Below are 18,600 nucleotides of genomic sequence, written 5' to 3'. Positions count from 1 at the left end.
GCAAAAGAGAGCAGTAAGAATTGTTCACAATGTTGGTTTTTGGGAACACACAAATCCACTATTTTAATAATCTAAAACTTTAAAACTCACTGACCTTGTGGCGTTCAAAACTATTCAAATAATGTATAAAGCAAAGAATAACTTACTGCCGGGCAATATTCAAGAAATGTTTTGTGAAAGAGAGGGAGGCTATGATCTACAGGGAAAATTTAATTCAAAGATTCATAAAGTACGCACTACATGAAGAAGTTTCTGTATCACCATCTGTGAAGTAAAATTATGGAACAAATTGCGTGTGGAGATAAAACAAATATCAAACATAATTCAGTTTTAAAAAAAGCTATAAAGAATTGATTCTTGAGAGGTACAGTATGTAACAATGACAGTGAGGGCTGTTTGTATACGATTGATGTTGTACTGATAAATATGCTGTAATTATTGAAGAAAATGGTTGAATTGTTGAGTCTGTATGACTACACTGCCATGAACATTTTGTTGTGAATAATTCAGTTACTGCATTATGGATTGTTGTGGTTCGATGCTAAAATTAGGAAAATAGTATTGTTTGATTGCTGTATTAAGTTAATGATAAAGGTGTAAAAGCACTGAGAGGTAGGATTAAATAAATTTATACTTCTTCCTACTCCTTTTCAACCATGCAATATTCAGACTTGTATGTGCTTGAAGATAGATTCTGTCCATTTAAATGTTATTTTGTTTTTGTCTTAATTTGCTTTGTGTTGTTTTGTTTTGTTTCTTTGCATGTTCTAAATACATACATACATACATACATACATACATACATACATACATACATAAACATAGTATTTATTGCTTTTATCCCTTCACACTTACTTTGCTTTTTTGCTTTTTCTTTGTGTTTTTTCCAGAGTGTTTTTGTACGCAACTGAGCTATTGTGACCAAGTAATTTCCGGGGTTTCTGCAGGTGTCAGCAAATCTAGTTTAATGCTTTTTAATGCCACTTAAAACACATTTAATGCCCATATCCAACTGCAGATACAGTTTCATGTACAGTTTTGTTTATATACATGGCTTTAACCAGGTTCTGAATAGTTCCTCCTCCAATCACTTCTGCTGAAACTTGCATTTTCCCATTTTACCGACATGTGCTAATATTCCCTCCGCTCTTTCGTCACAGCATGAGCACTTTCACAGCACGTTGCATTCCAAGCATCTGGTGTTGTGACTTCCATAAACAATAGCCAATTAAAGGGTTCTGCCTGTCAATCATCACACTATACTTACTATTAAATGTTTATATAATCAAAATAAATCGTGAATAACAATGATTTTTTTTCCATCAAGTGTATTTAATTTTTTAATGCCTCTGGACATCAAATTTAATACTTTTTTTTGCCATTTAAGATCTTAATTTTCACAAAATCTATTTAGTGACTTTTAATGACCTGCAGAAACCCTGATTTCCTTTGTGCATCAGTAAAGTTTGTCTAAGCTGTGGTATAGTGACACTTTGGAATATCAGTACTACATAGAACCTCTTTAAATAGTATTTTACCTTCCCAGTCTTCTGTCCCAAACCGCTGAAGCTGATTTCTCCAAAGGCATCAGTGGGAACTTCACGGATGTGTCTGTGTCTGTTCCACGCCTCGCCTGTGAAATCCTCAGGTTTGATGGCTTCGTCCACATGACTGGTCTTTAAGTAGCCACACTTACACGTATCGTCTCTAGCAAAGACAAAGTAATAATAAAATATGATGAAAAAATGTTAGAGTTGACAGTTAAATATAACAAATACTCCCACTGAAGTGAGTATAGGAACTTTTACTTGAGTACTTCTATTTTATACAATGTTATACTTCTATTTAATTACATCTCAGGTCTATTGTATAGTGCAGTTTTTACTCCACTACATTGTGTGACAGCTTTAGTTACTTTTCAGATTAGTTTTTCATATCTGTTATGTATATTCAGTTAATCTTTTTGATAATCTGAAGGACATTCTTTAAAGATTTTACAAAATTCTCCTCCTTCTTGCTATAAACACTCAAAATAATCTCCGAGATTTACTAGAAAATGCATTGTCATACTGTCATACTGCAAAAAACAGGCCTATTTTTTTAAGTTCATGTAAACTTTTTTGAGTTTCTAGAGATACTTGCTTCTCACAGAGTATGCACTGGAATAAATCAAAATCTTACCAAGTGTATTTTTCTCATTTCTACTCAAAGTATCTCCTCACACTTAACCTACTAAGACCCACTGTCCACATTTGTGGACAAGAGTTTCACAACTTTTTACAAAAAAAAAAAAAAAAAAAAAAAAGAAAGAAAAGAAAAGAAAACTGTCTACCACAAAGGACATTCCATAAAAATTTTAAAAACTGCGTTATGATGTTTCCAATATAGGCTCTTATTTAATTTAAAAAAACCAAAAAAGCTTGTACTTTGCTGACATTTCCTGGGTCTTAGGAGGGTAAAATAAGACAATCACCTAAAATGTAACTTTTCAGTGAGATATAAGAACTTATTTTTAGACAATAGATCTTGAAAATATTATTTCAAGAAATCTTACCAAGATAATTTTCATTTTTTGCTTAGTTCAAGTGAAAATATCCTGTATTAAATTTTTTGAAACTTGTTTTTAGAGGGACATTTTTTCCAGTGTGATGCAATACTGTAGATTAAACTGCCAAATAAAGAATATAAAGTACCTGTACAATGTAGTATACACAATGATGCAGCATTAATATAAGTCTAAAAACATCCCATGTAGCAGCAAAACACTCATTTGAACCATTTTGTGGCATAATGACTGCACTTTAAGTACATTTTTCTGATAATGCTTTACTTAAGTGAGTTTTTGAATGCAGAACTTTAACTTCTATTAAAAGGAGGTATAAGTATTTTATGTTACATAGTAGATGAGAGTACTTTCTCCATCACTAAAACACACATATTAGTGGTAATGCATATGGAAATAAGCTACAGAAGAGGGTCAGCCATCCAGTTATTATGTATTTGTCCTCATATGAATTGAGGGCGATGCCTCCTCTGGTGTCACCACAGCAGAAGGCAGACTGTTTTCTGGATTATTGTGCAGCATCAGCAACTACTAAGATCATACAGGAGACTTTTCATCATCAAACACGGTCCGAAACAAGCATGTCAGCTCATCCTACCTGACACCTTTCTCATAGAAGTAACACTCCCTCTTGCAAACGTTCTCCTTGATCCAGGAGGCAAAGCTGTACCGCTGGAAAGAAGGGGACAGAGGCAGGTGTTTAGAGGTTCTGGATGTGCTGAAAGCCAGAGTTTGAACCACCTCGGCTTCCCCCATGGTCAGGGAAGGATCAGTCTCAGGAGGCTGGGCTCTGACAGCATCACAGGACAGGCGAGCTGCTGCAGTAGCTGCTTAACTGGCTCTGAGCACTGCATCGGTGACGTCAGAGCTGAGCCTCAGCTGAAACCTGACCAAACTCTACATTTACTGGATGAGGAAGCAGCCCGGCGCCTTTTCTGAATCAATAAATAAGATGAAAGTAGATTAATGACATGCTGGATTAATTATTTAACAGTGGAGTAAAATCAGAAACAGTGGATTTTCCTCATGTAACAAAATGTTGATGCTTCCTTACTGAAAAGATACAAACATTAAAAAAGCTCCAAAAAGAATAATAAAAAAAAAAAGTAGGGGAAGTGTGTCATAAAAACAGCAAAATGATCTAGCAACTTAACAGGAACATTTCATTTGCCAAGATTTATTTTTTTTAATCCATAAAGACCCGAACAACCAGTGGAAACCAAAACTAACTACTGATATCAACTGTTTAATACCTGTTGATCCACTTATCCTATCAATACATGCAAATAACTGGTATAAAATCTAATTTGTCATCTTTTCATGGTCATCAGATATGACCCATTTGGACGTTCAGAGGTTCCGTAGTTACCATGGAAACACCATCATCTTCTACAACATGATTCACCAGTAAAACCCATGGAGTTGGATCAATGACAGTGGATGGACACACTGGGTTTATGTTCAGTTAATGACAGATTTTTTACTGAAAAAGTCACTTTTTCTTCAGTTTTCTCTGCTTTTGACATAATAACTTTTGAATTTACTCTGAGAACAACTACATGATCAGTGAATTAAATGCAGGAAAATACCTGATTTAAACTGAAAAAAACTCAAACTAAAGAGGATAATGCTATAATAAATTGTATTAAATCACTAAAGAAAGGGTTAATATAGAGAAAAATTAATTTGTGAACCACCACAAAAGTACAACTGGGTCTTTATGGGTTAACAGAAATGAAAATATTCAGCCTGAAAGAACCCATGTGCTTTAAACTCGTGCAAACAGACTAAAAACAACTAATATTTTCTCAATGTAATGGGAAATAGATGTGATAAACTAATGGAGTATGTTTATTCTGCTGTATTTTATCTACAGGAATTCACAATTACTGAGCTGTCATGTAAAACAAATAATAAAACAGTGAAGTCTTTAACACTATTTTTATTATTATTAAGATTTTTATTATGTGACACAAAATGAAACATGCTGTTTAATCTTGTTCATCACCTGCTTCTTAATATGCAATGGAATGAAAAGCATAGGAAGCTTTTTTCACACTTAGATTTTATAAAAAATAAAAAAAATCACAACAATAACAGTTACAACGAACAACAACAGCCATCAGCTTTTAGTGTTATTATTTTATGTATTTGAGTCTCTACAAACCCAGGAAAAAGTCTTTAACTATTACATTACAGAAAAATTAAAGCAAATGGTACATGCATACATAAATCATCGATTTTGTGTCTTCAAGTTTTGAAATCCCAGAAAAGTTAGTCTTTCCATCTCATGAATGTCTTTATTATTTTAAGTCACTTATCCGCTGTCCAACAAAGCAGTCTTGTATTTGTCAGTGTCTTATAAAAGCTCAAACACCTTTGCAATTCTTTTAATTGTAGTTTCATGCTTTGAATTTAATAAAATCATAAGGTCTAATAATTTAATAAAGGCTTGAAACAAGTAAAATAAACACCTCATTAGACATAAAAGTTAAGGTGTTGCATCATGATAACATTTTTACCTTTAAATCCAGGATTAATGTTTGTTTGTTTGTTTTTTTGGTACATGCATAAAACAGCACCAGAATAATAATTTCACATGCATTGCTCAATAAATTAAATGACCAACTCCTTCATGCTGTTGAATATTATGCACTTGTCACAGTTGAATCACAATGGAAAGCTTTTAAAACACTCACCTTCCTCTGATGAAACCGCCTTGTTCCCAGTTTCTGCTGCTGCACCTGCTCAATCGTCTGAGGGTGAATCTTACTGTCAGAGTTCGGCAGCATTTCTGAGGGAGAAAGAACAGGACATGCTCTATTATCTGCCAGTAAAACATCTGCAGAAGGCTGTGCATCTTGTCAGTTGTGATTTCCAACGCTGTAAAAGAAAAAAAAACCTGTGCCTTTTGTATTCTGACATAAACCTTTTATCTTAAAGACACATGACCTATGTACAGTTTACTCCATTATCTCTACTTCCTCCAGATAACAGATTAAATAAAAAAAATCCACACAAACCCAGGGAATCTGCCGTCAGATCCTGCAGAGGCAACATATCGCTCATGATTTCAGCTGGACACAAAGCAATTTCCTTATTGTGTAGCACAGTTAAGTGGCTCCACCCTCCTGGAATGAGATGAACCCACTCTCTCACTGCTCCTTTAGCATTCTGCCCACTCAGTAATGACCACAACATAGTGGATTATCAAACCAAGGGCAGATTAAAATAAATAAATGTATGCATCCACATTAACCCATAAAGACCCAGTGTTACTTTTGTGTCAGTGCCCAAATTATTTTTTCTCTCTATTTAACCTTTCTTAAGTGATTTATCATCATTTATGACAATATTATTTTCTGTGTTTTGTGTATTTTCAGTATAAATCAGGTATTTTCCCGTATTAAATTTACTGATTATGTAGATTTTCATAAAAAGCTCAGATTATAGTTGGGGGTTATTATGTCAGAAACAGAGAAAATTGTAGAAATTGTGACTTTTTCAGCAAAGATATCAATAACTAAATGTAAAACCAAGTGTCTCCATCCATTGTCATTGATCCAACTCCATGGGTTTTACTGGTGAATCAATGTTGTAGAAGATGATAGTGTTTCCACGGTAACTACGGAACCTCTGAACGTCCAAATGGGTCATATCTGATGACCATGAAAAGATGACAAACTGTATTTTACACCAATTATTTAAGTGTATTGATAGGATTAGTGGATCAATAGGTATTAAACAGTTTAGATCAGTAGATGCTTTTGGTTGCTGGTGGATGCTTGGGTTTTTATGGGTTAAAGCACAGGTGTCAAACATGCGGCCCGGGGCCCAAATCCGGCAAGCCAAAGGGTTCAATCTGGCCCCTAGGATGAATTTGTGAAATACAAAAATTACACTGAAGAAATTAACAATCAGTCGTGTAAAAATCATTTTATTTCAGGTTCCATACATACACATATAAACCAATTAGATCTCAATTGGGTCAGACCAGAAAAACATTGTCATAATAACCTATAAATAATGACAACTGCAGATTTTATCTTTGTTTTAGTGAAAAAAAGTAAAATTACGTGAAAATGTTCATATTAACAAATTATTCTTTTACAAAAAATGTGAATAACCTGAAGAAACATGGACAATGTGAAATGTCTTTAGGAAAGTAAATGCAATTTTATCAATATTATGTGTAATTGTAATGTAAGCTGTAATGCACATGTGTAAATGATAAACTGATGCAGAATATTGTTAAAACTGCGCTTGTTTTTCTTAAGACATTTCTAGTTGTTCATATTATTCAGATTGTTAAGGACATGATGTAAATATAAACATTATCGTAATGTAATTTTACTTTTGTCACTGGTATTATTTTACTGGTCTAGCCCACTTGAAATTATATTGGGGTGAAAGTGGCCCCTGAACTAAAATGAGGTTGACACCCCTGGGTTAAAGGAACACTGCTTCATTCCACAGTCACCAATGATGATGAAATGAAACCAAAAACAAATACACCTTACTTTTTTTCCCTCAATTTTCCTTGCACTTGTCAGGGGTTAACAAAATTCTGTTACACTGATCAATTTGCAGCTCAGTGTCTGCACTTAAAGTCCATTTTCCTGATAATAGTTTACTTAAATGAGCTTTTGAATGCAGAACTTTTACTTGGAACTTAAATTTCTTCTTGTGATATCAGCATTTTTTGGTAAATAGCAGATCCAAGTACTTCCTTTATCAGTAAAATACACAGATTAGTGGCAATTCATATGTAATTACACAGTAAATGACTTTAAAAACTATAGAAGAGCAGCAAATCAGTGGTAAACAGCGGCAAAATCAAACATACCTCACTTTATCTTTCTGTGTTTCAATCCTACTTTCACTTGTTAGGAGTTAACAAAACCTCCCTCCTTTTTAACATAAATAAACTCTTTATAAGACCTCTTGAACGTCCTGGTAATTGCATTATCACAAAGCGAAAAAAAAAACTTCTTTTTTTAAATGTATTTTAAATTATACATTTACATAAACATGTACTTAGGCATAAGGAACCACACAGTCCCAGTACCAAAAAAAAAAAAATTATACAACAAACCTAAAGACCTATCAAACACAAAAAGGAGAAAAAAATAGTTGTTATTATTATTATTATTTTTAGAGTTTTTAGAGATATGTTGCTCTCACAGGACAGTGACACAAAACATATATGATGATTTTATGCAATATGATATACTCCTGTAGATTAAACTACTAAATACAGTGTATAAAGTAGACGTAAAATGTAATATACACAACAATTTTTCATTAATGGGAGTCCAAAACCAGTCGCTGGGACCAGTTCACAGCATGTCTTCACTTTAAATATATTTTTCTGACCATACTTTATTCAAGTGAAATTTTGCATGCAGAACTTTTACTTGTGACTGAAAATTTTCCTCGTGGTAAAATAATTTTTTCAGGAAATAGCAGATCCAAGCGCTTCCTCCAACAGATTAGTGGGAATGCACATGTAATTACACAGTAAATGACTGTAGAAGAATAAAATCAGTGGAATCAGTGTCAAAATCCCATACACTTTACCTTTCTGTTTCCTGCTGCCTTTTAATCCTCCTTTCACTTGAATTAACGTCAGCAGCAACATGAAGTTATACGTAGTGTGTGTCTTGAACAACGCCGGTGTGTGGCCGAGGTTTGTTTTATGTCGAACACGAGTTGCCTGGTGACACCTCCAGAGTATTCAACCTGGGATCTTGTTACTTAATGAGGCATTTGAGAAAGTGATGTAGTCATGCATTATAGTTACTGTGTGATTGTTGAGGCATTTATAAGTTAGTGTCTGTTGTCTGGTCCATTGTAAGGAATGAATGATGGGAAGGAAAATGTAGTTATGACAATGAAACGCATAATTTTCTTTGCAAACAGACAAACTTTAAGACAGTGGTTCCCAACCTTTTTTGGCTCGTGACCACATTTTAACATCATAAATTTTTGGGCAACCCCAGACATTCAAAGCTGAGACCTTTTTTTTTGCTAAAATTAATTTGTTTTTGATCATGTAATAGTTTACTATACTATGTTGCAAATAAACGTTAATTTTAGATGACATTTAGTCTATATAATGCATATTATTATGGACGGAGGCAGAAAAGCCAGGTGTAGATTACTGCACAAAGTGAGAATTTGATTTTCCTTGGTCAGGATATGTACAGTCAGTCCAGCTTGGATTTACAAGCCTGACAGTTAATACTGAAACGACAATAACTCAAACGAATGAATTATGAATGAGCTGCAGCATCTGTAATTGACCACAATGAACATTTGAAAGATAAACAGTACCACAGTGCTTCAGTTTCAGCTTCACAGTTTGTCATGTCTTTTATGGATTGGGATTGTTTCTCTCACCATATTTTTTTTTTTTTATAAATACGTTGTTGTTATTTTTTTTTTTTTTTTATCAATTACTAGAAATTTCAGGCAACCCCATTTGAATTCCAGGTGACCCCATGTGGATCCCTGACCCCAAGGTTGAAAAACTCTGCTTTAAGAACTAATTGATCAAAAATATTCAATAATTTCTGAACCACTAATTCTGTCAGCTCTCAAAGACCCAGAATTATTGTAGTAGCAACTTCCACATGCATTTGTCTCAATATTTAATCTTTCTTGTGTGATTTACCATTTATCATAATATTATCCTTTGCATTTTGCATTTTCCAGTGAAAATCAGGCATTTCTCTATATTTAATGTGGGTATCATGGGTGTTAAAGTAATTTTAGTTCAGGGGCCACACACAGCCTCAATTTTTCTTTTTGTTTTCATTGTGAAAAGGCTTTAATTTACAAACTATCCTTTCATACAAAATGTGACCATGAACAACCTGTAATTTCATTAGAAAAATAAGTGAATGTCCAAATGAGTCATATCTGATGCTGTTGAAAAGCTGAGAAACTGCATTTTACCTGAAAATATATATTCTGATCAAATAGCCTTTAAATTTACAGCAATTCTTTTATGAACATTTTTATGAAAATAAAGTATAAGACAATGTGTGATTTTCACTTAAAAATGCAAAATGCAGACGACAATTTTATAAATGATGATAAATCCCTTTAGACAGACAGACAGACAGACAGACAGACAGACAGACAGACAGACAGACAGACAGACAGACAGACAGACAGATAGATAGATAGATAGATAGATAGATAGATAGATAGATAGATAGATAGATAGATAGATAGATAGATAGATAGATAGATAGATAGATAGATAGATAGATAGATAGATAGATAGATAGATAGATAGATAGATAGATAGATAGATAGATAGATAGATTGTGAAAGTAGGTTAAATGCAGACGAAAACTTCCATTGGAAGCTGCTTTAACAATAGTTCTTCTTCTTTAACCCTTTCATACATACTGGTCCCTACAGTGGACATCTATTCTCTAGCTGTTCTCTTGTATATTCATGGATTTTGTTGTTTTAGTTCCATATCAGCCAACACAGTGGACGCTCATGCATCATCACTGCAATTCATACCATTCCTGTAACTTTTCTGTTCTTAATAAACCTGATCTGCAGTTACATGTTTGAGTGTGAATCAATTACTTGTTATTGTTATTAGACTGTAATTAACATATTGCGTATTATCTTCATGGGGTCAGTAATGGCTAGTATTAGAGTATGTTAAAATGTGAGAAAACATCAGATTAGCAGCATTAAAATGTTTTTATTTCATAGGTTTTACACAGTATATCATTAGATACATGTTTTTTTGCTTCAAAAATTAAACGCATGATGTCCAGCTGAATGGCCATTTTTGCAACTCCATGAAAAACAGGTTCATTAAAAAAATGTTCAATCGCATTGTTTTTTAATGCCTAAAGAGTAATAAAAGCACTCAGGGAAAAAAATCTTGATTAAGGCTCTCATAATTTATGCATGAAAGGGTTAAAGGTTAAATGTTGACATGATGAGATCACGTTCAGATTAATTAATGCTGATCAACTTGATTAGCTGAAGAGAGGTTCAAGAGGAAAACTGAAGGTGAATTTAAAGGTTGTGTGTTTTTGTCGACTGTTGCATCTTTAGCTCTGTCAGAAAAAAAAACATCAGTTGGGGAAAATCTCAGTAGGAAACATAACACCTGAAAGGTTTGGAGATTCCTCATGTAATATTAATCTATTAAAGATACTGCAGAGACAGGGAGAAACAACAACATGCAATGAAATGTCTGTGGTAACTTTGGAGAGATAGAACTCCCCGTAGAGCAGAATGATTTTATAGGGCATCGACTGTAAAAGCTGAAATATTTGACTGTCCTCTGAGCTCTGCTGTAAAACCTGGAAGATCTGTAACTAGTTTCAGGGTCACAGTCTGTAGTAGTGTGAACCAGACATGGTAAAGGTCAGAGGTCAGATGTGGAGCAGAACTTTCAGGCTCTTCAGATCAAAATAATGCAACAAAATATGTATGTATTCAAACCAAAGCATGTTTATAGTAAAGTAGATTTCTGGATGAGCATAGAGACAAACATTGGGCTTAAAGTACATTCATGTTATTGTCATGACTTCATAGCAGGGGTGTCAAACGTGGTCCAGATCCAGGCACTCATTTGGCCCACGAGATGAATTAATGAAATGCAAAATTTACCCGGAAGATATTAACCAACAATGGTGTCAAAACCATTTTAGTTCAGGGGCCACATACACACCAATATGATCTCAAGTAAAACAATATCATGACGACCTTCTTTTTTTTGTTCTGGTGTGAAAAAAGTACATTTACACATTAAAATGTTTACACTTTTCACCAAAAAAATGAGAATAACATCCATGTACAACCTGAAATAAAAAATAAATAAATAAATAAGTGGAATTTTAACAATAATCTGCCTGTTACTTGATGTTTTCTGTATTTGTAGATCTACTGTGATCTATACAGCACATGTATAAATGGTAAGATGAGGCAGAATATTGTTTTCATTTGCATAATTTGCATTTTTACTTTTTACTTTTTCTTATTTATAGGTTATTACTTTACTTGTCTGGCCCGCTTGAGATCAAATTGGGCTGTATGTGGCCCCTGAACTAAAATTAGTTTGACACCCCTGCTTTATAGCAATAAAGAAATTATAGAGCAGAATGGGCTGCATGAAGCGTGAGGAAGATATAACAGCATCTAACAGTAAAAAAAAACAAAACAAAACAAGAAAAACAGAAACAATTGCTACTTTTGTACAAGACAAAGTAAAAAAATGACAGAATAAAAGTGGTGAAACTTTATCATGTTTGAGTCACTAATAAAGGAATAATAAGTTAAAATGCTGGTTGGTTGAAGTTTCTAAGATAAAGTCATGGGTCAAAATGTGGAATTCTGGGAATTAATGAGATCATGGGTTTTACTTAAAAAAAAAAAGTTTATCTCAGAGCTACCAGATCTACTTCAAAACATCGTCTGCACATTATAATACATTCACTTTACAGGTTCTTCACTGACAATATCACAACCCATCCTTTTTTGTTTTCCAATTCATCTTATTAAAGTATGTAAGATTTTGCACATTTAATCTCAGAAGAAGATAATTAAAAGAAAATATCATAGTCCAGTGTTATATAGCACGTTTTATTCCAGATTGAAGCAGACTGTGCTGTATGAAGTGTGAAGAACAAATAACAGCAGTAAAATAAAACTGAATACAGGAACAATCCCTACTTATATGGGTGCTTCTATGAAACTGGGTTTATTTTGGTATCTGGCACTTAACCAGCTTTTAACACCTAATAATAAAAGAGAAATTTAGACATATTTCCCCCCAGGATGCACCTAATGGTGACCTCAGATAAATACAACAAAATATACTCTTGCTCTGATCCATCCCAAAATTAATACATTTTTATAAAATATTAGGGCCAAAAATTGGACCAAAATTGGGACAGGAAAAGTTACCTAGGTGTCCGTGCATTTGATCTGGAACCAAGAGCTTGAAATGGTCTTAAACACCGCTATAAATAAAGACACTGTGTAAAATTTGACGATCCTAGTGTTTTTTTCTAATCCAGACATGTAGGTTTTTCATGAATATAAGTCTCATTCCAGGTTTTGCGTGAAACCCATCGCGTCCACTCGCGTTACATGCAGAACCTGCCCATTTAAACACATAAATCATGAGTGATTTTGTAACGGCTGTCATTTTTGTGTAACATTCTCCCTTGCATAATTACAGGGTGGGGAAGCAAAATTTACAATGAACATTTAGTTGTTTTTTCTCAGCAGGCACTACGTCAATTGTTTTGAAACCAAACATATATTGATGTCATAATCATACCTAACACTATTATCCATACCTTTTCAGAAAGTTTTGCCCATATGAGTTATCAGGAAAGCAAACGTCAAAGAGTGTGTGATATGCTGAATGCACTCGTCACACCAAAGGAGATTTCAAAAATAGTTGGAGTGTCCATAAAGACTGTTTATAATGGAAAGAAGAGAATGACTATGAGCAAAACTATTAACAGAAAGTCTGGAAGATACTATTAAAGAAGAATGGGAGAAGTTGTCACCCGAATATTTGAGGAACACTTGCACAAGTTTCAGGAAGTGTGTGAAGGCAGTTATTGAGAAAGAAGGAGGACACACAGAATAAAAACATTTTCTATTATGTCAATTTTCTTGTGGCAAATAAATTCTCATGATTTTCAATAAACTAATTGGTCATACACTGTCTTTCAATCCCTGCCTCAAAATATTGTAAATGTTGCTTCCCCACCCTGTAGTTCAATTCCCAAAATGTACCTGTGAGAGAATAAAAAGATATAAAAAAAAAAAAAATAGTACCGCATAGTTTCCATGTCCTTTTTACAGTGTTACACATGAATTTTTGTGTAAAAAAAAAAAAAAAAAAAAAAATATATATATATATATATATATATATATATATATATATATATATATATATATATATATATATATATGTATGTATGTATGTGTAAAAAACATAAAAATGTGTCTTATCTGAAAAATAATTTCTGTTTTATATCAGTAAGTATTTATGTTTAAAATAGCATAACATTAGTCTACATCTGGTTTAAATTTTTAGCCCCTCTGTTCTGTTTTTAGAAGGCAGTTTCATGGAAGCACCTCTACACAAGAGAAATCCAAAAATGAAAGAAAGAAAAAAAAAAATTGTGTTCAATAATAGCAGTATTTGTTTAGTGTTGACTATATCAGACTTCACCAGTAGATGGCAGCACATCATCATTCTGCTCAGTCTTGAATAGGTTCAAATGTCACCACAGACCATTTTAACTTTTACAACATGCATGTACCTCCAAAACAATCCAACCTCAATGTCTATAAAATCAGACCAGAAAATATTCCTTGTGCTTTTTGACCTTCAGTGCATGCATCATACAGTAACAGTGGACAAATGAACGTCTAAATTCTTCTGATTCTTTCCTGTTTTATGCAAATTAGCAACAATTGATCATAAACCCTCTGAGATCTTTTTCTCTCCTTTTTTTTTCTGTTCCTATCATTTAATGACAGAATGATTTATGTGTTATTAGTTATGACAGACGGTGTTTGTTATTGTAAAATATCAACTGTACTGTAATATTTCATATAGATCATATTCTGTTAGGGGAAAAATCCATAAACTTTGAAGAGCTCTAGGTCTTTTTGTCAGTGTCTTATAATATGTGTAAAGATTAATGTAATGCTTAAACTCTGGAAAATACTCTTTTCTAGTTCATATATTTTTATTGTTATATGTTACAGTACAATAAGTGGGAGTGTGTGGTGTTATTGTGATATGTTTTTTTGCTTAAAGGCAACAGAATAGATGGATATTGTGCATGTTTCCATACTGTATGTGCACATTCCCAATAAATAAATAAATAAATATACACTTTAATTCATGAAAAAATGTAAGGCTATATATAATTTGATTTGTATTTGATGATTTGTAATGTGATTTACATTTTTATTGTTTTTACTTTAGTTTATTAATTCAGTTATATTGTATTTTTAATTATTTTTTCTTTTTATGTTGTTTATTGTTCATTTCTAGGGAGGTATTCATAGAAGCATTTTTTTTGGTTTCTAACCTCTCCTGCACAATAATGTTACTTGTTTGAATGTTGTAGTTTTTTTTTCTTGTTGTTTTATGATGTATAAATAAATAAATAAACAAACAAATAAATAAATAAATCCTCTTATATATCTTCTACTCCTCGACGGTTATCCCCTTGAGAGCTCTGGCACACACTTGAATGTCTTTACTGATTAAAAAACGTCTGGATATGCCTCACAAGTGTCTGAATCTCATCCCATCTTTTAGTTTTAATTCCGCTGAAAGGTGATGTGAGCACTCATGGCTTGAAACAGATGTTAAATTGACAGGGTTGAGCTCCGTGTCCTGTGTTCACCTCATGCTGGATGTGGGGTTTTTGCCCTCCAGGCCTAGAGAGAGAAGACTATGAATAGACCCGGTTCAATCGGGCTCAGCTCTAATTATATGCAGTCTACAGGCCAGGCAAAGTTCAGCGCAGTTTCCATGAAGATAAAAAAGAGGCTAAAATGTGCCCTGTTAAATGACTGGGCAGGAGTTTACCATCATTGGATAAATGAGCTGAAAAGTAAAACATAAGGAGTGCAAGTGGTTTCATCATCAGATCCAGTTCATGTGATGATTCTATTGTATCATCACATGAGACCTGATGAATAAGACTGAAAAACTTTGTCTCTATTTGTGTTGTTTTCACACAGTGTTTGTACTGATGAGCCATGTTTTCTGTAACTCAGCTCTGTGGTCACGAGTGATTATATCAGTGGTTCCCAACCTTTTGTGGCTCGTGACCCTATTTTGAGATCACAAATTTCTGGCGACCCCAGACATTAAAAACTGAGACTTTTTTTTTGTGCTAGAATTAATTTGTTTTTGATCATGTAATAGTTTGCTATACTATGTTGCAAATAAATGTTAATTTTAGATGACATTTAGTCTATATAATGTATATTATTATGGACGAAGGCAGAAAAGCCAGGTGTAGATTACTGCACAAAGTGAGAATTTGATTTTCCTTGGTCAGGATATGTACAGTCAGTCCAGCTTGGATTTACAAGGCTGACAATTAATACTGAACAAACAAGAACTCAAACTATGAATTATGAAAGAGCTGCAGCATCTGAAACTGACCACAATGAACATTTGACAGATAAAGAGTACCTCAATGCTTCAGTTTGAGCTTCACAGTTTGTCATGTCTTTTATGGAATGTGATTATCTCTCCCAACTCATCCTATATTTTTTATTAGTAAGTTTTTATTTTTATCAATTACTAGAAATTTCAGGTGACCCCACGTGGGGTTCTGACCCCAAGGTTGAAAAACACTGGATTATATAGTAGTGGAAAAGTTTTTGGATCCCCCATGTATTTGTGATATATTGCATTAAGAATCACTCTGAAGTCATTGTATTGTTACATTCTTGAAAACTGTTCCATCAAAGTCAAAACTGGATGTTTCAGCAATATAATACCGCTTGAAACACATCCAAGGCATGACATGTTGAAACTGTCAAGAATTTAGTTTTCCTATTTTTCTTTTTTTTTGTTGACAATAAAATAAGTCACAGAAAAAATTATTAGATCGTCCTTGTTTTCTTCAATTTCTTGTTCATTTTAATGCCTGGTACAACTAAAGGTACATTTGTTTGGACAAATATAATGATAACAACAAAAGTAGTGAATAAGAGTTTAATTTCAGAACTGATATTTAGTTATTTTCCATGTTTTCTTGATAACAACCAAAAGCACTTCAGTTTTTACATTAACAGCTATGGCATTGTACTGACAAAAACAGTGCTTTTAGGCCACAGGTGTCAAACATGCGGCCCGGGGGCCAAAACCAGCCTGCCAAAGGTTCCAATCCGGCGCGTGGGATGAATTTGCAAAGTGCAAGTTAGGGCATCAAACTAAAAAATAATATCATAATAATATATAAATAATGACAACACCATTTTTTCTCTTTGATTTAGTGCAGAAAACATTAAATTATGAAAATGTTTACATTAACAAACTATCCTTTAACACTACAATGTGAATATCCTAAAATGTCTGAAGTAAATTAAGTGCAATTTTAACAATATTCTGCCTGTTACTGAATGTTTTATGCCTTTGTAAAATCGGATCTGCAAAGCATATGTAGAAATGATAAGTCGAGGCAGAATATTGATAAAATTGTACGAATATTTCTTTCAGGTTATTCACATCCTTTTTGTTTGGATAGTTTGTAAATGTAAATATTGGCATAATTGAATGTTAGGTTTTGCGCGAAAACAATTTGGAGTTGTCATTATTTATTGCCTGTCATGCTATTATTTTACTGGTCCGGCCCACTTGAGATCAAATTGGGCTGAATGTGGCTCCTGAAAGAAAATGAGTTTAACACCCCTGTTTTAGGCATTCCATGTTTTCTTTTCTGTCTGTTTTAGTCACATGAGACACACAGGAGTTAGAACTTGATTGCATAACGATTGTTTTTTTTTAAAAAATTTATTAATTATTTTTAGCTATTTATTTATTAGGGACAGTGCATATTAATGAACATCTACAATATCAGCTGTAAATATGCCAGATTGTAGCAACAGTGCTAATTTCCACCTGTAGTCCCTAGGCAGGTGACAAGAAAGAGTTGAGAAAAAAGAAAAGCATCATAAAAACACAGAACACTGTTTTTGATTGCTTTTGATGGTCTAATAATTTCTTGCGCGACTGTAATAATATGCATTTGATACAGCGACACCATGTCCATGCACAGCCATTATGATGTAAATCACAGGTGTCAAACATGTGGCCCGGGGGCCAAATCCGGCCCACCAAAGGGTCCAGTCCGGCCCTTGGAATGAATTTGTGAAATGCCAAAATTACACTGAAGATATTAACAATAATTTTAGTCCAGGTTCCACATTCAGAACAATTCAATCTCAACTGTGCAGGACCAGTAAAATACTATCATGATATCATATAAGTAATGACAACTCCAATTTTTTCTCTTATATTTTCATGTATTTACGCTAAAACAAAGTATAATTTTGGAAAAAATGTGAATAACCTGAACAAATCTGAACAACCTGAAATGCCTTAGGATTTTTTTTTTTTTTTTTTTTAATTCTAACAATATTCTGCCTGTTATTAAATGTTTTGTGTGTTTGTAGATCCACTGTGATCTGTAAGTTATAATCTACATGTGTAAATGATAAACTGAGGCAGAATATTGTTAAAATTACACTTATTTTTCAGTTTGTTTGTGTTATTCACATCCTTTGAAAGGATAGTTTGTAGATGTAAACCTTTTCATAATGTAGATTTACTTTTTTCACTCTAAAACAGAGAAAAGTTCGGAGTTGACATTATTTATGTATTATTATATTATTTTACTGGTTCGGCCCACTTCATATCAGATTTAGCTGAATGTGGCCCCTGAACTAAAATGAGTTTGACACGCCTGATGTGAATAATATTTAATTCTTTATTTAAATAAAATTCAAATGTTCATATGTTTCTATAAATTTCATTTCTGACTCATTTGTTTTTTTTCTACCTTTTTCTCTGCACTTACTTGTTGTATGTTGCTGCTAACTGTGAAACATCCTCATGGTGGGATAAATAGTCTTATCTTTCGAGACACAAAGATTTTTCTGCAAACATTTCATGATAACATTTGAGATTGTGCAACATTTTAAGGGTGTCTGAAACCTTTTTTTTTTTCTTCCCACTACTGTATATTGTATCATCACATTACATCTGATGAACATGAATTAAAAACTTTGGCTTTATTTGTATTATTTTCATACTGTGTTTATACAGTTTTCATTATTTTCATGCCTATGATGAGCCATGTTTTCTATAACTCAGCTCTGTGATGATGAGCAACTATATGAGTAGTGTCAGTGTATAAAAAAAAAAAAGAAAAAACAGCAAAAACACTCAAATCCCTTACGGCACAATATTTATTCAACAATATACAGATTAA

At 33.2% G+C, this 18,600-nt stretch overlaps 1 protein-coding gene across 1 annotated transcript in view; it reads right to left on the bottom strand.

Annotated features, from left to right (window-relative positions):
- Positions 1 to 5,623, bottom strand: part of trpm2 (transient receptor potential cation channel, subfamily M, member 2) — a 59,513-nt gene extending 53,890 nt beyond the window's left edge. Inside the window, exons 1-4 of the mRNA XM_030125530.1 lie at positions 5,587 to 5,623; positions 5,263 to 5,357; positions 3,162 to 3,346; positions 1,539 to 1,707 (exon numbers count right to left, since the gene is read on the bottom strand). Of these exons, the coding sequence (XP_029981390.1) occupies positions 1,539 to 1,707; positions 3,162 to 3,346; positions 5,263 to 5,357; positions 5,587 to 5,623 (486 nt within the window). The remainder of the gene's footprint in view (positions 1 to 1,538; positions 1,708 to 3,161; positions 3,347 to 5,262; positions 5,358 to 5,586) is intronic.
- Between the last annotated feature and the right edge of the window lie 12,977 nt (positions 5,624 to 18,600).

Source organism: Sphaeramia orbicularis, chromosome 21 (genome assembly GCF_902148855.1).
Source record: "Sphaeramia orbicularis chromosome 21, fSphaOr1.1, whole genome shotgun sequence".
Classification (NCBI taxonomy): domain Eukaryota; kingdom Metazoa; phylum Chordata; class Actinopteri; order Kurtiformes; family Apogonidae; genus Sphaeramia; species Sphaeramia orbicularis.
The sequence above is the reverse complement of the archived record's forward strand: the minus strand, read 5'-3'. Positions and strand labels throughout refer to the sequence as shown.